The 21,837-nt window shown below is 43.6% G+C and overlaps 1 protein-coding gene across 11 annotated transcripts in view; it reads right to left on the bottom strand.

Annotated features, from left to right (window-relative positions):
* Fam193b (family with sequence similarity 193 member B) overlaps positions 1-20,295 on the bottom strand; it is a 32,578-nt gene extending 12,283 nt beyond the window's left edge. For 5 of the 11 annotated variants that reach the window (XM_023716506.1, XM_023716507.1, XM_023716510.1 and 2 more), the window contains exons 1-4: positions 20,009-20,295; positions 5,404-5,646; positions 4,424-4,661; positions 2,916-3,294 (exon numbers count right to left, since the gene is read on the bottom strand). In XM_023716506.1, the coding sequence (XP_023572274.1) occupies positions 2,916-3,294; positions 4,424-4,661; positions 5,404-5,646; positions 20,009-20,218 (1,070 nt within the window). In that variant the 5' untranslated portion in view covers positions 20,219-20,295. Of the gene's footprint in view, positions 1-2,915; positions 3,295-4,423; positions 4,662-5,403; positions 5,647-13,370; positions 13,432-18,971; positions 19,047-20,008 lie in introns of those variants that run through there. The other 6 variants (XM_023716509.1, XM_023716513.1, XM_023716514.1 and 3 more) reach the window with 6 other exon arrangements.
* Positions 20,296-21,837: the final 1,542 nt, after the last annotated feature.

Here is a 21,837-nt window from a genome sequence, read left to right as displayed (position 1 = left end):
AGACTGGAAGACTACTGCTTATGCCTAATGCTTTACTAAACCTATTATTTCTAACCAACCCCTAAGTCCTACAAGTTCTACTGTCTCCATTTTGCAGCGTCAAGAGACCAAAGCTCAGGGTGCTTGACTGCTCTGTTCAACAGGTGACAACTCAAGTCCCTGTGTTGCCTTGAATTTTGGGAAACCCTAGGAGCATTTTTTTTTTGTATTTAGTATGGGGTCTACAGGGTCTCAATATGTAGACTGGACTCATAGTGATTCTCCTGTTTTCAGCCTCCCAAGTGTGCTGGGATTACAGGCGCACGCCACTATGCCCAATCTCAATCGCAGTCTCATTGTGCCCCAAGGGCGGAGCCAGCATGGCATGCTGAGGATCGAACCCCTGCTGCTGCGCTCTGCTTAAGCAGGCACTTTAGTCCTCTGAGTATCTGGCCTGTCCCCTAGGAGCATTTTATATAGAATATTTTTCCAGGGTAAGAATCCCAGGCTGAAAGGTCCTAGAAATAGGAGCAGTGAAGAGCCAGAGCCCTAGGCTGGGCGTTCATCAGCTGAAGTGCTGCAAGAGCTGGTCCCCATGCTGGCTGAGGCTTAGCTCCAAAGGCAGTAGTTGTTTTTAAACATCCTATCATGTTTATTTCCCCAGTTAACCTCACCCCTATGCTGGGAAGGATGGTAAGCTTGTGGCAGGATTAGAAAACAACAGCAGCAGAACTTTTTTTGTGTGTGTGAAGAACTAGGGATCGAACTCAGGCCCATGAGCCATCTCCCTGGCCCAACAGAACTTCTTAGTGTTGCTCACAGAAGTTTATTCTAAATCAACCATTCCTCATCTATTACACTAGCACTCTGGAGTGTTAGAAGAACAAATATCCAGTGTTCCTGAGACTATGGAGATACCAGCTCTCTGATTACTCTTGTAAATAGGTACTGTATTTGGAGTGCCCTCTGGAAAGCAGTGCTTCAACATGTTAAGAATCCTCTGGACAGAAGAATAATGAAAAACCCAAACACCCTTTAAATGAGAACTTTTTCATTCTGAGGATGCTATTCCAAGGAGAAAAATCCAAAAGACGGAAAATATTTTAGACTGAGCCACCTTTAGGGACATTATATGTTAAAGTGGTGGAATACCCTAAGTGTTTAGTAAATGGAGAACAATGAAGTGAACCACAGTTTCTCTTCTCCAGTTCTGAATGCTGAGGAGTATGACTACCACATGGGGACGTAAACATAGATGACGTAAATCTAAAAACTGTAAGATGAGCTGAGTGTGTGGCACATGCCTATGATCACAGCACTGGGGAGACTGAGGCAGGAGGACTGCTGCAAGTTTGAGTCTGCCTGGGCTATGTATAGTTAGTTCAGGAGCAGCCTGACCCAGCAAGACCCTGTCTCCAAAAAAGGAACATGTTACTCAGTACAGACATCAGTAACACCATGTAAAAGGCACATGAGGGAAAAAAATGCCAAGGTGGGATTTCAGAGTGGGAAAATATAGATGCATAATAAATACATATCTGACTTATAAAAATATATATCTACCTGCTCCAAGGAATACCCTTTCAAATATACTAATATAAACCTCAGTACAGTTTTACTTCTAGGAATTGCCTGAAGGATACAATTCCTCATTTAAACACCATTTTAGGATGTTAATTACAGCTTTACCTCTCTTAGTTAAAAAACTACAAATGTTTACCAGCTCATAAATAGGAGAATAAATTATGCTAGTGCTATCCAGTAAGATGTGGCCATTGAAAAGTTTTTAAAAGAATTTTAACTGGGGAAACAAACATGATAGGATGTTTAAAAAGAACTCCACCCACCCACCCACCCACACACACACATTTGTGCCTTGCTGAGTTGCACAGGCTAGCCACAAACATATAATCCTCCAGCCTTAGCCTAAGCAGTTAGGCTCATAGACATATGCCACTACACAGCTAATTTTTCTTTATATACTCCTGAATTGTTCTAAGTTAGAATTTTTAAAAAAACACTCAGTATTTCATTATTATTATGGGGGCCTGCCCCTTAGCTCAGTTCTTTAAGTGGCTGCTTCAACAAAGCTGTCAGGCTCCGGTTGCTGTGGTTTGATCCCCACAACTAAAGCCAGCCAAACATGCCCTGAGGGCATTCAGAGCCAAAAAAAAAATCATTATTATTATGTTAGCTATAGCTTATTCATAGATAGATAACATATTAAGTAGAGCAAATTTCCTTGTGTTGCCAATTTGCTAAGAATTTCATTGAATTCTGTCAAATGCTTTCTTGTACTTACACACCCAACCCCTCCTTTCTTTTTTTTTGAGGCAGGGCCCCACTATGTGCAGGCTGCCCCTGAAATCAAGCATGTAGCCCAGGCTCACACTCAACTCACAGTGATCCTGCCTCAGCCTCCAGAGTGCTAGAATTACAGGTGTGTACCACACTTGGCTCTTTTTAGGCTCTTAATGTAGTGAATTACATTGACTGATTTTTCAGATGTTAAACCAACCTTGAATTCCTAAGATAAATCTCTGTTATATTACCATTCTGACATGTTGCTAGCATTGGTTTGTTAAATTTTATTACAGATTTTTTGACTATAATTATAAGGAATGTTAGGTTTTTGTTTTTGACATTACTGGGGACTAAATCCAGGGCTTTGAGCATGGTTGATAAACACTCTTCAAAAAATACATTTTTACTTAAATTAGGAAAATAATAAAACTAATAATCTACCCTTTATTCATTTATTTTTGGTGCTGGTGATTGAGCCTCAAGCCCTGTATACACTAAGTACAAAATCTACCACTGAACCATATCCTCAGCCCAATCTATCCTTTAATTTCTACCCCAAAGTATCCTTCACAATGTTTTCCAAAACTAGCTTCCAATGAGCAGGGAGTATGCCCTGTACATGGCCCACTTACCTGTGAGTGCTAGGGACTGGCTGAGAGTTTGGTGGTGGGAGGAGAGGCCCACTGCAGTGCCCGCTGCAGGGGTGGGTGCATCCTGAGAATGGTGGAGGCATCTTCAGGAGTGGCATGCTGGTGGAGGGCAGGTGGGGGCTCTGACATGTCCCTGGTGGGTGGGGAGCAGTGGCGGCGGCAGCCACAGGGCACTCCGAAGCCTGGGCGGGGAAAGATGCTGCTGGGGTGGTAGGCATGAGGTGTGGGTGGGGAGGTGAGCTGAAGGAGCTGGGGTGAGAAGGGATAAAAGATGCTGGCTGGGGGTGGTGGCCAGTGGGGCTGTTAGGAGGAGCAGTGAGGTCTGAGTGCTGGTGGTGCTCCGAGATGGGGAAAGCCTCACCTGTGGGTAGAGGGGGGAAAACAGGGTCAGACCCAGGAAAGAAATTCTAGAGGCTCACAGCCACTGTCCTGCTTACTGTGCCCAGAGGGCACAGCCTCTTGGTACAGGGGACCCCAGAGCTGAAGAACATGTGGGCTGCAGTTCTGCTGGATAAGTTCAAGGAACCCAGACCTAAAGGAGAAGGCACCAAGAGTGCTGGCTACGTATGAGCAGAGTGTGTGTTCTGTCTCTGGGTCTCTCTAGGATTAGCATTCACAGGCATTCCTTGCCTGACTCCTGGGAGAACTCATGTTTCAGAAAGTGGGAAAAAGACCGTGAGGACTCTTTTTGGCTCATGGGTCAAGACAACTGAATTGTCTACTGCTTAAATCACATAATTCTGGAGAAGGCACCATTCTGAAGAAGCCTGCCCCTCCATTTAGAAGTATGACTGTAAATCCTATTTCCATAATAAATCAATAAGCCAAAATGTTTTTCTTCTGGGTCTTTGCACATTGTCCCAGACTCTAAAGAAGGCTTATACAGCTGTTAACTGGCTAAAAATTACAGCAGTTTACACTGACAATCTCTTGATGTAAGTGCAGTGTTTTTGTACCTTCTCTCAGGTGGGAAAAATGTCAAGAAGGCTGAGAAAGCTGAAATGGGGGCCAGGGAGATGGCTCAGTGGAATAAGTGCTTCCCTAGCAAGTGCAAGGGCCTGAGTTCAATCCCTGGTTCCACAAAAAAACCAAACAAACAAAAAAAGAAAAGAAAGCTGAAATGACCTGGCTGTCCACAGTGCTATGGGGCAGGTGTTGTGACTTAAGACCTATTTCCCTAATAGTCCTCTCACTCCACTTGCTTCTCAGACAGTGCTCACCAGCTCCCTTCCTGGATCCAATGTGCATTATGAGAGCCAATAACAGCTCTGAGAGAAAATTTTGCTCTATCAGTAGCTGTTCAGTTTCAGAGTCCTGGGGAAGATATTTCAGAGATAGTCAAGGTCTAGGTTGCCCTGATGCCACTGGTACAGCTCTGCTTTTACTTATTTTTAACAGTGAATCTTCTGATTCACTGAAACAAAGCAGAGAGGAAAACACAGCTGTGTATTCCAAGGGTCCTGGCTCCCTTCCCAAAGTCAAAGACTCACCGGGGATGGCAGGAGGGCTCTCAAGTGAGCTGCCAGGCAAGACCCCACTGGTGTGTGGGGAGTTCCAGAGGCCCGAGAGCTTATGTGCCGACAGGAATGAGCTGGGATCCCAGTCCCCTGAGTTCCCATGGCAGGAGGAGGAGGAGGAGGATGATGAGGATGATGAAGAGGAAGACGAGGAGGAATGAGAGTCACCCCCACAAGACTGTGACTTACAGGATGTATGTGACAAGGAGATCTGGAAAAGGAGAAGAAAAAGGCTCATGGTCAAACAGCAGAGTTGACCCTCTGCTGCCTCAGCATACTCCAAAGGCACCCCTCTCCCCAGGGCCCCTCTGCCATGGTCAAAGCACAACCAGTACAACTCCAGCAAGGATTTTTGCTGGAAGGGAGCTGTGATATTCCCAGTCACATGGAGTGAGTGGATTCTGAGAGCCTCTGTAGGGGCAGAGACTACCTATAAATGTGGGCATTGGCTGAAAAGCCAACAAGAAGTCTTTAAGTTGGGAATCCTGAAGTTGTATTGATTCTGGGTAAAAGAAAGCCTGGAGAAGAAAGAGAAATGAGGAAAGTCTGGCCATTGTGACTCATGGAATGGCAGACTTACATGGCTCCCACCTATCTTCTGACAGACAGATGCACACTTCAGATTTTCACACTGACCTCTGCCTTCTGTGCCAAGGAGTTGAAAGTATCAGGGTCACATTGGGAAACAGGATCATGATCTACTATAACCTATGAGCAGGCCTTCATCTTCTGTATGCACTATGCTGAGAGGACAGAGGGTTGCCTGAAGACTATTTCTCTTTCCCCCAAATCTGAACTTGAGTCCCCACAGGTGTCAATGTAGCCCAGAATCCTCTTAACATCTGAGCATGAGAAGGTCCCAAGGACCTGAAAAGACAAGGAAGGAACAGCCTCCCTTTTCTGGGGATGTGGCTACCCTGAATTCAGGGACCCCCTTGTCAGTGGTTACGTACCGCCACTGCATGTTCTCGACCTGTCTGCCTTTCATCTTCCTCCATGCTCTTTCGGCAACTCTGGCAGACCCACAGAGGCACCTCGCCTAGGAGATTCTTGACGAGCTTTGGCATGAAGTCAGGGGGTAGCTTTTCACCCTGCAACACCAGTCCATTTTGTGAAGGGCCTTCTTCCCAGCCTTTGCGTTCCCGGTGACATAGCAGGCAGCAAGTCTGTACAGACTGGCTGGAGGTGAGGGGGACCTGTCCAACAGACAGACACAGGGTTTCCCAGGAGGGGAAGGGTTCTCCTTAGAAATGATGCTAATAGTATTAGTAATGCCACTTATTACGTGTCAGGCACTGGGTTAGGCACTTTATAAACATAATTTAGTTTTAGTCCTTGTAACAACTCTGCAAATGAGGTGTTATCATTATAATTTTTGTCTTTTAGATGAAAAAATAGATCTCAGGAAGTTAAATGAGTTGCCCAAGGTTACAGAGCTAATGAGTGGTTGAACCACAGCAAGTATGACTCCAAAGCTCATGCTCAGATGTCCTAATGCTCCGAATTTCATAGGTTAAGAAGAGGCTGGCTCTTCTCTCTTTCACATGTCTAGGAGGGGCCATAATTCTTCAGTTGCTTGTGCAACTTACAAGTCAATCCTCATGAGGAAGGGAAACATGCTTTCAGGCCATGGAGAGTGTGGGAGGACACGTACATTTGTCTGGAGAGCTCCATAATTCCATTATGATTTCAGCAATGTTTTAGAGACGCTCAATTAGTTGTTGAACTGGTCAGAAAGTATCCACTCAAGTGAAAATTCTCTCGGTGGGGGAGATAAGGAAAACTCTGATGCTCTTTGGAAGCAAAGGATGGTGAAAAGAGCCTGGACTTTGAGGGGCAGATAGACATAGTTCTAATCCCTGCCTGACTACATATTAGTGGAATGACCTTGAGCAAGGTATTTAATTTCTCTGAGCTCATTCCTACCTACCTTGCAGAGTTGTTTTGAGGATCACTATAAAAGCAGGTAAAGTGCCAAGCCCTATGCATGCCAACAGTGTATGCCTTATACAAGTCATCACTTGGTCCTGTTTTTCTCTTCTAAAAGGACTTGATCTAGTAATGTGAGTCTAAAGGTTTTATTTCACCCAAAAGGCTCCTGACTAGAATATTAATTGCATTTAACTGCCATATTTAATGGTACATTCTTATATCCTGCAACTCTGTCGTCTCCTCCCACTTTGACACTGAGTGTGGCCATGTCACTTTCTCTGGCCAATGGGATTTTAGCAAACATGCTGCTGGCTTGAAATTTAACAGTGTCTATGCACTTATTGTTCTTTGCATGGCTGGGCTTGCTCGCTTTTGTGCCTTGAGGGTGTAATCAGGCTAGCTGCTAGAAATGAGAAAGTTGCTGCCAAAGATGTGAGATGTGTGAGAGAAAATGGGAGTCTTCCCAGCTAACTGATCAAACCCTGTTGAGATCAACCCAGTAGCATTCAGTCAGGAAACAGACTCAGAAGAAATAATAATTGGGTCCTGAAGTGGTTTGTCTGGCAACAATTTGTAACTGATCTACCTCTAAACTTACCCTCATCCTATTAATGAAACAGATACTACCATCTTTCTCAAGTGAAATTGCCTTCTTACAATGACTAGGCATCAGGGCATGCTTAAATCTACAGTATTACTATCACAATGATTTGGGCCCCCACTTTCTTGAAAAAGAGAGGAACCAAATAGTAGTACAAAGAAATATTTTTAAAAGTATAGAGAATTTAGAATTGGGTACTCAATAGAAGTTTTACAAGTGGACTTCACAAAAGACCCTGCCTAAACAGATTCTGCCAAGGGAATATCTTAGGGAGCAAGGAAGGTACTTAATGTTAACTGCAAAAGGAATCCATTGATGGTATTCATGAGAGTGGAAAGGTGATGGAGAAACCAAGGCAAATGAGGTCTTGAGAACTGTATTAACCTTCTGCAGATGCAGGTGCCACAGTAACTCTAAGTAAAGGGGAGGACACAGTGCTAGTCTCTTTTCCTGTAGTGATGGAGGCAACATCAAGGCAAAAACCAGGACAGGATTGTTTGGTTTTTTGAGACAGGGTCTTGCTATGTACTTCAGGCTGGCTTTGAACTCATAGTGACTCTCTGGCCTCTGTCTCCTGGGTGCTGGGATTATAGGCTTGTGATACCAAGTCCAGCTGGGATGAGAATTTTATAGGAATTCTAAATAATTTCATTTCACCTGGGTATTAGGTTCTAAAGTCAAAATCATTATTATATAAGATGGAAATTTCATACGAGTAAAATTATTTTTGAAATTCTTTTTTCTAGTAATGCTGGGACTCAAAGGCCTTGCACATTTGAAATTCCTCATGTGGCCTATATGGGTGCAATATCTGTACATTATTTTGTAGATATAGACAAAATTTCAAATGTAAAAGGCAATATACATAAAGTGTTTTCTCATAAATGCAAACTTATCTTTTTTATATTTTTCCTTCCATACTGGGGATTGAATTCAGGCCCTTCTCATTGAGCTACATTCTCCAATTCTTTTTTTATTTTTAATTTTGGGACTGGACTTGCAGAGTTACTAAATGGCCTAGACTAGGGTCAGAGCTGTGATCCCACTCTGGGATTACAGGTGTGTGCTAGCACTCCCAACTGATAATTATTTTAAGTGTGCAACCAATGTAATTATACTTACTGCCCAAGTACTTGTGGAAATTTTTGGGGTATAGGGAAAACAACAGTGGCTTTGGTATTAATCCTGGGCCACTATCACCAGCTGTACAATGCTGGACAGATTCTAGGATTTTTTTTTTTTTGTGGGGGCTGGCTCTGAATGCCTTCAGAGCAGGCTGGAGTCCTGGGGATCGAACCCCAGCAACCTGAGCCTGACTGCTTTGCGGAAGCAGCCACTTGAAGAACTGAGCTAAGGGGCAGGCCCCCTGTTGGACAGATTCTACTTACCTTCTGTTTGCTCATCTACAAAATGGGATCAAGTCCTAATTTGTATGGTGAGCTGTGAGAATTAAATGTGATTAAGTACCTACTCCAGTGTCAGACACAAAGTACTTTGCTTAACATATGAAACTAATTATCAACTTGATAGAAGGAATGGGAATGGTCATGGTCACTGTATTTTACAAGAACCTAAGAATTTCTTACATGTAATGCATATAAAATAATTTGATAGACATCTTAGTCTCTATTACTCATGAAGTCAATCCTTAAATTTGCAAAACTCTGCACTTTCCTATTTCATGTGTTTGTTAGGTTTGCAAAGTATCTCTATAGCAATACAGTTGGCAATTTGGTGAGACAGTGTTTAGAATTATTACTGTACTTCTTATAGAGAAAGGCCCATATCTTTCTATCAAGGAGAGAAATGGTTTCAATTTCAAGTGTGGAAAAGTGGAAGACTGAATTCTTCAGGGATTACATGAAATGACCCCAGTTAATGTAAATAATCTGATGCTTGAGCCAAATGATAAACAAAAGAAATGAATTAGCCATCAATGGAAACCACTTTATAGACTATATTTCCAGGTAAAGGGAAGACTCTGAGAAGCTAATTAAACTCCAACCAAAAGCAAAAGCTACCACCTGACTGACATATAGATCCCCAGGATTAAGTGACATCAGATATAAAGCACTTAGTTGAAGGGATCCAGGCAGTGGGTGCTCACTACATTATCTAGACCCTTTGCTGTTTTATTCTTAATAAGTCTACAGTGGAGACTAGTTTATCCATAATTCTCTGGGAGTTCAACAAAGTTCTGCCAGTTTTAAGGGATCACCGCCAAAGCCGATGTCTTCCCTTGAGAAGCTGGTGCCTGCCTCTGGGTACAATGCACTGTGAAGTTAGGAGCTTTTCTTTCAGACATTTTCATTTTTGCTTTTGCTGCCAGAGGTTGGCAAGATTCCTAAGCCCTGGAAATGTTTTATTTGGTCAATAATACCATTATTCCTTCGAATTGTTGCTTTGGTAGAACAAAACTCAGTTCGGGGTTCTCTTTGCAATCTCCTGGCATCTTCCAAATTCTGGCACTCACTACTCCTTACTGTTAGAACAGTCAGGCAACCTACACTTTCAACTTGCTTTTTCAAATTGTACTTTCATCACCTATTACAGTATTCCCACACAAAGAACATGGTCAGTGAAATTCACTGAATGAAACATCCAACCATTTTTCTTCATTACAAAGGCTGATGAAGCTGATTCTTAAAATCTAGCAGGCCTGGGCAATACCTGTTTTTGCTCACTTCTGACTATTAACCTTTACAGTCTATAGGGGTACAGACCTAGCCTTAAGCAAAAAATGATGGAAGACAAAAGTTCTAGTAGTTCTACTGTTAGAACTATTCAAAATTTTCCAAGAAAATGCAGCTTCACTCTGGGTGAAAACAGAATCTCAGGGGAGATTGGGATTATTCATAGGGGATCCATGTTGTAGCATGCATGTCCCCATAGCAGTGAAGAAGCCAATGGAACTCTCGAGCAAATCCACTCCAGAGTTCATTGGGCTAGCATCTGGGCCACTGAAACCAGTATTTCTGCTTCCTTATTTGACCAGGCCTCATACTTTTTTGCTTTGGACTGAGAAGCACTACATTAGTGTAATGTAGTTCCTCTTTGATAAGCAGACAAAATCAAAGGGAATTATTTTTTTTATTTAAACCATATTTACTTTATAGAATGACTAACATATATTCAGTGTTGGCAGACATTTTCTCAAAAAGTGAGCAAATGAACAACATGAACCCACCACTTCAAGAAAAACTGACAGTACTTGTAGGCTAATGTTAAAATTAAAGCTTTCAACCAAAAATTGTAAGTTTGAGAAAACATGTATCCAGGGGCTGGGGAGATAGCTCAGTAGAATAAGTGCTTGCCTGACAAGCACAAGAGCCTGAGTTCAATCCCCGGTTCCACAAAAAAAAAAAAAAAAAAAAAAGATAAGCAGAGAGAAAACATGTATCTACCAGCACAAGTTTGACAGCTTCCTAAGACTTTTCTGAGGTAGTGATGACATTAACAAATGTTATCTTTTGGTATTATAAAATGAAACTGGAAAACATTTGGAGTATCTGTAAAAGGCAATGAATAGGGCCGGGGAGATGGCTCAGTGGAATAAGTGCTTCCCTGGCAAGCACAAGGGCCTGAGTTCAATCCCCAGTTCCACAAAAAAAAAAAAAAAAAAGCCAATGAGTATATTTTCCAAATAACCAAAGCAAGATGTTAAAAAATTATGCATTGGTAAAAGAGCCATTCAAAGTGCCACAGGGACAATGGGTATTTATTTATTTAGAGTTACCAGGGATTGAACTTGGGACCTTGCACTTGTCAGGCAAGTGCTTATGCCACTGAGCTATACCCCGGCTCCTATTTTATTTTTGTTATTTAAAATGTAAATGATTTATAACAGAACAGTATTTTAACAGTATTATTATTCCAATGGATTTTAATATACATGAATATAAAAAAACTTCACCAATGTTGTCTCACATTCCATACTAATAAGAATATTTACACTCATACGGAGGAGTTACTAAAACATTCTGCCCTCTTAGAACCATTTACAGTATATATATAAGGCAGGATTTTCTTATGTACTTCAACCAAAACATATTATAATAGTTGAAAACAGCTCATATGTAAGATTTTAGTTTTATTTTATTAAAGAAATTTTGCAAAAATGAAAACAAACCCATTCTAATTTGTTTTGGAAAATAGCTGTTTAATAAAAAAATAATTATCAACAATTAGCTTAAATATTATTAATCTTTTCATTTATTAAGGTGGTTCTGGGGATTTTGAGCCATTGGCTTTGCACATCACTCAGCTATATCCCCAGAGCCCTATGATTCAACTACAGTCCCACCTTTTGAGATGGGCTTGCACTAAGTTGCCTAGGCTGGTCTCAAACTTGTGATCCTGCTTGCCTCCGGAGTAGCTGGGATTGCCAATATGCACCACTCTGCCTGGTTCCATGACAATCTCCAGTGACTAAAAAACAAAAAAATGGGGGCGGGGCAGTACTGGGAATTGAACTCAGGGCCTTCTCATTGAGCTATATTCCCCAGCCCCCTTTTTAAAAAAATTGAGGCAAGGACTCACTACATTGCTCAATTGTCCAGATTTGGCTCAAAGTTTTCATCCTGCCTCAACAGAGTGCTGGGATTAGACGTGTGTGCCATTACATTCAGTTTAGTGACCAAATATTTTAAAACTTTCTCAGCTTTAATATTTGGTAAATGTCAAGAGTTATTACCAACATAAAAACTCTGTGTGTATGGGTCTCAACAATTTTTAGGAAGGTATAAGGGGTCTCAAAACCAAACACTTTGAGAGCTGCTAATGCAAAGCCTTTAGGGGTGCCTGGCATACAGTGAGTGTGTATTAGGGAACAGTAATGATAGTCTGCAGCCTCTCTGGACAGCTCTTTGGGGTATGACCCCGTTTTCCACCTCAGTCTTTCTGTTCACAATTTGGGAAGTGTTAGGGAATAATTCTGGCTACCAGGCAGCTACCAAAGCCTACTCTAAAGCTGGATAAAATTTCTAGCATTCAACCTGGTCTTATTCTTCCCATGGGTTCCTTTTAGTCTCAAGAGTTCATATATGTTTGCACAAGGTTTCCCCAAGACACATGCTGTATCTAACCTGCTACCCTGCAACAGGTTCCAAATTCTATTCTGAAATGGCCCATGAGAACACTTTCCTCCCAAGGCACCAAACTCCAAGTGCTTCCCAGTCATCAAGGCAGGCAGAAGACAACAATAGCAGCTAAAATTTCCTTTAAGATTCAGAGAAAATGGGAGATGGGGAGATAGCTCAGCAGCATAAGCACCAGCCTGGCAAGTGCATAATCCTGAGTTTGATCCCCAGTACCAAAAAAAAAAAAAAAAAAAAAAAAGATTCCGAGTAAATGATTAATCCCAGCCTAGAAAAACTCATCAGGCCAGTTACTGTCACTCACTCTTGCACCTATCCACTCATTCAACAAATGCTCAAGCTCCTATTTTATGTTAATTACTGGGTTAGGTGGGAAATTCCTTGGCAAATTCCTATCAAAGATCACTGAAACTTTTGGTGGACCAGACTAAGAACTAATTCTTTTAGTGTTGTACCTCTCACACTATGGCACAGATACATTTTCTGTATGTCCCAACCCCCTGGTAGAACGTGAGCTCGTTGGAGCCAGGGAATAAATCTTGGTCATTTACATATGCCCAGGAACACAAGTCTGGCTTGGGCCTGGCACACAGCAGGCATTCATTGAATAAATGAATGCTTAAAGCACTTCTGGCTCATGTCTGAGCTATTGAACACAAAGGACAGAATTTAAAACACAGCCAAACCAATTACTTTCTCAGCATGCTATACTGAAGGCATGGCATGGCTAGGCTATATCACTTCACCTGACTTTTTGATGGGAGGACAATCTGAGCTAAGAATCTTAAACCATTCCAATACTGGCAATTAAGGTTATGGTCAATTCTCAGGAAGCAGACTGAATCCCACTTTTACCCACAGTGCATAGGCTATGCCTCTTCTAGGAGGTAGAAGAGCCTGTTGGTAGAGAATCTTCTCTGACTGTATAAAATCAGTTGAGGATTGGGCAGTGAGACTGCCTGACCCTATTGATTGTCTACCCCAATGAGGTAACTCATCCATTAAAACTGGCTTCTGGATACAAGTAGCCATAGAAAGGTTCAAGATGCTAATTTATCTGGATCGTTGGGCCAAGTGCCACTCCCTACTCTAACCCCAGCACAGTTCATGGGGGAAAGAGCATGAACTTTAGAGACACAGTTGTGAGTTCAAATCATAGTTCTGCCATTTTCAGTATGTTCTTGGAGTATCAATCAATTTCTTTGAGCCTCAGGTTCCTCAATTTATGAAATGGGAAGAATACCACACTTCAGAGTTGTGAGGACAGAAGGAAATAAATTATGTAAAGTACCTGGCCTGGGCCTGGCACACAGTAGGTGCTCAATACCCGTTAGTTTCTTTCCTCTTCTGCCCTGGAAAAAATGACAGGGAAACTTACTAAGTGAGACTTGCCCCAAACCAAATTTATTATTTGAAGCACAGGACGGAGGACAAGAAAAGTGACCCTCAAGGCCTCTTTGAACCCAAGTCCATGTTATTTAACATAACTCTAATTTCCTAATAAGAACCTTCAGTGTTTACAACCCCTCTGCCCCCTTGTTTCTGCCTTAGGTTTCCCACATGACTTTTCAAGACAGAGTCTACTCATTTCAGAATGGAGGAAATCACAAGGAGTCAAGAGTCTTGGGTAGGGAACTAAAGGGGAGATGGGTTTATGGGATTGTACCATGTTCTGATTAGGATACATGCGCATGTATCTATTCAGCTGGAAGCCACTTAGAGTTTTAAAGATGAAGCTGGCAGTACAGGCAAAGAACTGAATGGCACAAACAGACCCTTCCCAGGACACAAGTATGCTTTTCCTTAGCTCTCTTTTGCACATCCTGCCATACAAAATCATTAAATAGCTCAGCAGTCTAAGTGCCTGCCTGCCAAGTGTAAGGACCCAAGTTCAATCCCCAGTACCACATGCTGTGCTGTCCCTGTAACCCTGGGTGTGCCATGCCAGCCCAAAACCAGGTATGGTGGTGCATGCCTGTAATCCCAGCACTAGAGAGGCTGAGACAGAAGGATCACTATGAGTCTGAACTGCGTAGTGAGAGCCTGTATAAAATAAATAAATTAAAAAAAATCACTAATACATTCCTTTCCCCAAACATATAATGTAATCATACCTTCATGCCTGCTGTCTCCTCTGCCTCTTCCTTTTCTTGTGAGGCTCTGTTTGGATGTTACATCTTCCTAATCCATAGGCAGAGTAAATTGGGCTTTGCCCTGGGAAGCCCTAACACTTTTTTACATCTCTGTAGAATACAGCTGATCACATATATTTTAGTAGCTGAAATCTGTCTTCATGATGCTATGAACTTTTCAAGGGCAGAGCCTATGGTAGGCTCAGGCAAGCATTCTAACAGGCAATTGAATGTCATTAATATAGCCACAACTGCAGAAATGAGGGGGAGGTTTCTCTATCTTTTTAAAACCAAAACTGTTGCTTAGGCAAAGCAAAGTGACTTGCCCCGGAGGGCGCACTGAGATGGCGATTGAGACTGGGCATGGTGGTGCGTGCCTGTAATCCCAGCTCTTAGGAAGCTGAACATAGGCAGATCGCTATATGAGTCCGGTCTACGTAGTGAGACCATGTACTAAATACACACACACACACACACACACACACACACACACACACATTGTTTCTATTCCTGCTTATGAAAAAGCTTCTCTTTAGGCATTCTCTTTATCTGAATAAAACCCCAGACCCCCTCAACTCAGCAGTTCCCAGACCCAGCCACACTCAGGATCACCAGGTGCAATGCAACAATGGATTCCTGGGCTCCAGTTTGGAGCCTGGTTCTGTAGTTCTGGGATAGGGTCCAGCAAAGCACAAGTAATCTGATGATTAGTTAGGCTGGCTTAAGGGAACAGTGGAATCAAGCAATAGCAGCTGCCTCTCCCACTGCAAGCGACTTCTTCATGTGCTATCAAAGAATTTAATGAGGCACAGCATGTACATCTTCCTACTGAAAACCTTTCATTGATTCCACAAGGTCTCAACTGTAGTCCAACAAAAGCCCTGATAACTTCTGCATCCTGACTTCCCCTCTCTAAAAATTTGGGCAGTGCTTCACTTATGGTTGTTTACACACTGCTTTCTTTCTTTAGACATCTTTCCTCCATCTTGTTTTTTGAACTTCTACTCAATCCGGAAGACTGGGTTCTGAGAACTTTCTTTGACTTAACTTCTTCAGGATTTCATTTCTTGGTCATTCTCTCCACCAACTACCTATAATAATCAAGAGCTATAGCTTGTGCTAAGTACTTAAGGCAGTCCTTGCTAGGCCCTAACATTAACTGAGTGAGCTGTCATTTTATAAGCAAAAAGCTGAGGATGAAACACTTTAAAGGCTACTTACTAGGATGTAGGATTTGAACCTTTACTCACAAAAAGCAACACTATGGTTTCTAGTAGCATTACTGTAATCATTATATACATTCTCTAGACCATCCTTGTAGGCAGGAACCATGTCACATTCACTTTTGCCTTTGCAGCCAGATCAGGGTCTGGCATAGAGTAAAAGTTGGTTAGTGTTTACAGAATGTCAGGCAGGTATGTTATGGCTAACCTAAATAAATGAGTGATGTCAGCCTGTCCCAGCAAAAGGTTAGGGCAGGTAAGAATCAAAGTGGTAGAAGCCTTTTTTTTTTTTTTGAGACAGATCCTCAATATGTTGTCCTACCTGGCCTCAAATTCTTGGGCTTGAGTCTCCTGTCTCAGCCTCCTGAATGCTGGGATTTCAAGTGTACAATATCACGCCCAGTTGAAACCTAACTTTTTAATTATAATTTACTTATCAGCTACATATTAAGCACATAAAGATTATGTACAATATAAGACAAATTTAAACAGTCCTTACTCTCCAAAACTGTAAGTGTAGTAAACAAAAGTATTATGATCTTAATCATCCATCTGGTATCAGACATTAAGCTTACAGCTCTAGGACATTTTAAAGAAATTAAAAATTTAAAACCCTGAGTGGGTTAAGTGTTTATCTGCAAAGGCTATTAGCATTTTTATACAGCAAATCTCTACTGGCTTACAAACAAAAACAACAGGTGGCAAGGCTGTCCCCTTAGTATTGCTTCTTCCAACTGGTTATGGAAGGGATGTGGGAAGGGATTCTAAGTGAGAGGTCACTAAGAATAGGAACTATTTCATCCTTCAGTGGACCCTAAATAAAGGCCCTAGTACAGGTTATTTTGAAACTTGATGAGTAAATTAAATGTAACAATGAGATAGTTTTAATAAAGATACAGATTGATCATCTGCTCCAATTCCTTAAGGAAGCAGGTTTTCTCTGAGCACTGGGAGAACTGGATCTCTTGAGTTCTTCTGAACTAAACTGTGCAGAGTCCCAGAAGACATCATAGAGATCAGAGGTAGAGGGAAATAGGAGGTGGGGAAGGGTAGGATGAGCTCATCTCTCCCACCTTCAAATGCTGGTTTACATTCTAGGGAGTCTCCTGGGAGCTGTGTGTACACCTGGATTACCAACTGAGTTGTCCAAAAGAGCTCAAAGACAGCTAGCAGAGCTAGTAGGTGAGGACACTCAGGCTTTGTCTAGTCACCTGGTCAGCCCTTGCCATTTGGAGGAGGTTCTGTGTACCAAGTATTGTATAAGTTGCTTCACTTTCTTTTGTTGATGAGACTCAGAGGGGAAGAAAGGGACTCAAGTGTCACAAAGCATGAGGCAGAGCTGGGAGTTCAACTTGTCAGTAAACACCATTCCACTATTCCCCATTGCCTCTCTCCAACTGCTTTTAAGGTCTCTCTGTTTTTTTTTTCTTCTTAAGGTCATTAAAATGTGTACAGGTTAGGCAAATGAGTGAAGGAGCCAATGAGAACTAGAGAGGCCTAAAGAGCTCACAATACCTAAAAAAATGGGACAGGTGTTACTCAGGATTACTAGTTTGTGAAGAAGTGAACCTGGTGTCACCAGATATTTAGACTAAAGAGGCAAAAACCCAGACTTTTGAGAAAACCTTTTTTTTGAGACAGGGTCTTGCTATGCAGCTCAGGATATCCTTGAACTCACTTTGTAGCTCAGGCTGGTCTCAAACTCAGTGATCCTCCTGCCTCAGCCTCCCAAGTGCTGGGATTACAGGTGTGTGCCACCACACCTAGCCTATGAGAAAACTTTGGATTTTTTAAAATACAGGTCACACTAAGATAAAAGAAGAAATAAAACATGTAAATTTATGTAAGTTGGGACCTTAGAACAAGTTTGTGGAATGAATGGAAATTGTCTTTTCTTTTCTGGAGACAGAGTCTTGCTATGTAGTCTAAGTTGGCCTTGAACTCAAAAGCTTCCTGCCTCTGCCTTCTACGTGTCAGGCTTACAGGTGTGCACTGCCACATTCAGCCGAAAGCCTAAACGCAGCAAAGAAGTGCATTTGGATTCTGGCCTACATGTGACAGTGAGTTCCACTTTCCCTACCTACTCTATGCCTGTAAGACAGGGTTGGGCTGGGATAGGAGTAAGGGATCCTCACAAAAGGCAGAGTAATGACTAACCCTACCCTGCCATCAGGTACATTTCACCAGAGCACAAAAGCCTGCTTCTTGAATCCAGACTTCACCCCACACACACCTGAGCAAACAAATGGGGCACAATCAGAATACTTTATCAGTGTATTTCTTCTATGCGGCTGTTAAAATTTCCCCAAAATGCCAGGTGTGGTGGCATATGCTTGTCGCCTCTACACACCTAGGAGGCTGAGGCAGGAGGATCAATGTGAGCGTGGGCTACATATTAAGTTCACCGCCAGCCTGAACTATTTGGTGAGACCCTGTGTATCCCCTTTCATTCCCTGAAATATAAAAGGGGGACTTTTTTTTTTTTTTTGCCTGATACTTAGAGTGGAAATCATTTTCACAAATGTTTAATTTCTATGGGTTTCTGTCTCTCTACCTGAAAAACAATGTAATATTTATATCTTTTAGTTTGCTAACATTATTAATCATCAGGGGTATAATGGTGACTGACATGTTTCTTATACTCTCAGAATCTATATACAAAGGAAAACAAATAATCATTATCAATAGTTAATGTAATATAATTCTGCTAAATGCTGAAAAGAAACTGAAGAGGAGACAGAAGATTAGAAGTGTCTGGCATGACTAAATGTATGAACAAGCAGTAGAATAGATAAGTAGAAAGTGAACCTAGATATCAGAGGAGTTAAAGAAGCTTATAGCTCTTGGGAAAGTTGTATCAATAAAAACAAGTGGTTAAGTCATCATCTAAGCTTTCTGGCATCTCTATGTGACAGGAACTTTGAAGTATTGTATGACCTGAATAGGAAGGAGAGGATGGCAGCTGCCTGGCTTTTTTTCCCCCACCCTCCCAGGTTTACATAATTGCATGGTTAGGGGGCCAGAATAGGTTAGAGGAGTAAGTAGCCTCAGGAATGGAAGCCAGATTCAGCAGGGATGGGGTCCAGCCTGGAGAACTTCTGGACCAGTGCCAACTCTGGGTAGGAGTGGTTGTGAAGATAGGGCTTCTGACAATAAGGATGACATTTTTATTAATTAAAAAACTTTTCATTGTCATCTGAGACACAATGGAAACCAGCATCAAAACTGGGTTACAATAAGCAGATTCTGGGCTGGTTAATTTTCTCTTTCATTCACCTAGTTAGTTATTTCTACCCTGGGTTGGCAAGGTCCTATGCAAGGTTTGGAGGATCAGATAGATGACACAGGCTGGGTCCCTGTGGAGTTCACAGTCCAGTGTGGGGAACAGACACATCAACACAACATTTCATCACAGAACGGGGAGTGCTACCAGAGGGAAGCACAGAGGACTGTGGGCACAGAGGGGGCACCTGACGCAACTGGGGAGGTCAAGGAAGGCTTTCCGGAAATGGTACCCCAAATGGCATCCCCACTCACATGCACAATTCCAGAGATTCTACTAGAAGGCTGTCAAGAGCCATGCCTTCTGGCTGCACCAGCCTCCCAGAGTCCCCTGCTGCCCGATGCAGTGTCTGCAGAGCCAAACGCATCTTCCGCCACGCCTCATCCTCATCCGGCGCTGCATCCGACCCTCCAAGACTCCTGCAGGGGCCTGCCTTCTCTGGCAGGCCCAGCCAAAAGACCAACTCAAAACTCTATTGTCAGAGCAAGCTTAGGGTGAGCCACCCAGCCCCGGGTGCCAGAACCCTCCCAGAACAACTGTGGCCCATGCCACCCCCACTTCTCAGTGAACACTGGCAGGGTACTTCCTAGTATCTCCTTTGCTCAAAATAAGCTTTCGAAAATCCTCCTACTGCTCACTCTCAGCAGGATTCGCCAAACCTGGGATCTGAAGGGGGAATGGGGGAGCCGCCTTGTGGGACAGATGTACAGAGCAGAGCAAAAAAAGGGTTTCCACCTTAGCAGAAACTCCACCAGTCTTCTGGACAGCCTGACTATCTGCTCCAACTGCTCCGTTAGGGAGGGAGAAGGCCCCCGGAGTCAGATCTGGGGGCACAGCTGCTGAGGGGCAAGGGCTGTATAGGAAGAGCAGGGGAAGAAGTGAAGCCGCTCCCAGGGGAGAGGCAAGAGGCTGCAGTCTTGCAGGTTCTAGCGCCTAAGGAAGTGGCTTAGGGAGAGGGACAGTGGGCCCAGAGGGAGGTGAAGGACAGAGAGCTAAGCTGTGGCCACAGGACCACAGCCCAGTCTCAGTGTGGGTATACGGCCAGAACCTTTAGCTTGGGCAAGGTTTGAAGGAGGTGAGGAAAGACGGCAGCTTCAGCATGGTCACAGGTCAGGCCGAGCCTCCGCTTGGGAGAGAGGGGTCCAGCTCCAGGGGGAGAAAGCCTTGGCCCCGACTCGGGAAGAAGGTCCAGCTCCTGCCCCAGCCCAGGTTGGCCATGCCCAACCCCGCCCCAATCCAGCTCAGAGGAGATGAAAGCGCCCGACCAGCAAGTCGCCTCTCTCGCTCCTACCTGAGGGCCAGGCACCAGCTTGGGTTCATCTTCTTCTCTGGGGCCGTCGCGATCGGGCTCCACCGGCGCCTCCTGGGGCCCTGCACCCGCTCCCGCTTCCAAGCTTGGCGGCGGCGGGGGCTCGGGCGCCTGGGGCTTCTGCAGCCCCGCGGCTCGTGCCCGTTCGCGCCGGCCCGCGCCGCCGCTCGGCCTGCTCCGCCTCCGAGTCATGCTGCCACTCGCGCCGCTCCTTTGCTCCACTCGCGCCGCCACCGCCGCCGCTCCCTACACAGGACAACAGCCAATATGGCGGCGCCCGGCTCCCCCTCCGCCCGCTGCCAGCAGGTCAGAGGGCACGCGGAGTCTGCGCCGCCGCACTAGCCGCCGAAGCCGTGTCCGCCATTTTTAATGAGGATATAGCCCTGAGTTCTATGAGAGAAAAGCCGAGCCGGGAGACGCCCTCCTCCAAGCTCTCAAGAGTCTGAGGAGTTGTGACCTAGAGCACAAATACCGTGGTAGTCGCGGTGCGCGCGTCTAGGGTCTGAATAATTGTCTGTAAATGGCCAAATGAATCAATTTGTGCTACGGTACTTTCACACTCCTGGCCTGACTCCTCCCAGCAGCACCTCAAGGCAGGTACGGATCATTTCCATTCTTTAAAAAAAGAAAAAAAAAAAATCACAGCTATTAAAAGCCTATGACCAAGAGATAGTATAGGTCGTCGATGGCGAACATTTTAGAACTTTCAATGATAACAAACTGCCGCTGCAGCACGCGTGCCGTAGGTTCGCCACTGTGGTTCAGATCACCCAGCTCCTTTACCCGGTGCCTGATGAGGAAGGTGGGAGTTTTACACCTTTAGAACTGGTTTGTCAGAGCAAGCTTAGGGCCAATCACACAGCCCCAGGTGCCAGAACCCTCCCAGAGCAACTGTAGGCCATCCCCCCCACCCCCCGTTAAAATACGTAGTTGCAACATGTGAAACAGATGACTGGGGCACATCCTAGGTCAATGTTTCCCAAAAGTAGTATGCTTGGGAGAGGATTCTGAGGGATATTCAAAGGAACATTTACAATTTTTAAACTAACACCCCCCCACGTGCACCCCCAAGTAAAGAGATCAAACTCATGACCTTGAGCTCATCAGGCAGCGCTTTTGCTACTAAGCTGTCTCCCCAGCCTGCTTTTACAATTTTTAGTTTTTAAACATTTAGTTGTTAAAATGGGATTTTCCCCTCCCTTTATTTTGTGACTATATTAACATACATACATGGTATAAAGTTTTTAAAAAGTTTGAGTGCTACATGTCTCATGCCTGAGTTAGTGGTACTATGAAACTTTACAGTGATTATATGTAGAGTTGCTATAGATATCACGGTCAGACATAATCCTGACATTGGCTTCCCAAAGAACTATATGAAATATCTTTGTGCCTTAGTTGCTAGGAATAGAAATCAAGTATAGTATTTCATCTCATCGTAGGGATTAATGCCACTATCAAAGATTTCTTTGATATCACTATTGGCCAAATAGTGATATCAATCTGGCCAAAGTAGAAGACAGATGGTCTTAAAGAATGACAGGTGGGCTGGGGAGATAGCTCAGTAGTTTAAGCACCTTCCTAGCAAGCGCAGGGACCTGGGTTTGATCCCCTGTACTGTATACCATGCTGTCCACCAAAACCAGGTGTGGTGCAATGCCAGGACTGGGGACCCTGAGCTGTGCAGTGAGACCCTGAACCAAATAAATTAAAGATTAAAAATAAAAATAAAAAAGAATGACAGAGCCAGAGTGTCTTAGTTATCTCTTGTGGCTGAGACACAAGACTCTGACCTCCACAAGTTAAAAGAG

Source organism: Octodon degus, unplaced genomic scaffold (assembly GCF_000260255.1).
Source record: "Octodon degus isolate 3935 unplaced genomic scaffold, OctDeg1.0 scaffold00048, whole genome shotgun sequence".
NCBI classification, from domain to species: domain Eukaryota; kingdom Metazoa; phylum Chordata; class Mammalia; order Rodentia; family Octodontidae; genus Octodon; species Octodon degus.
The sequence above is the reverse complement of the archived record's forward strand: the minus strand, read 5'-3'. Positions and strand labels throughout refer to the sequence as shown.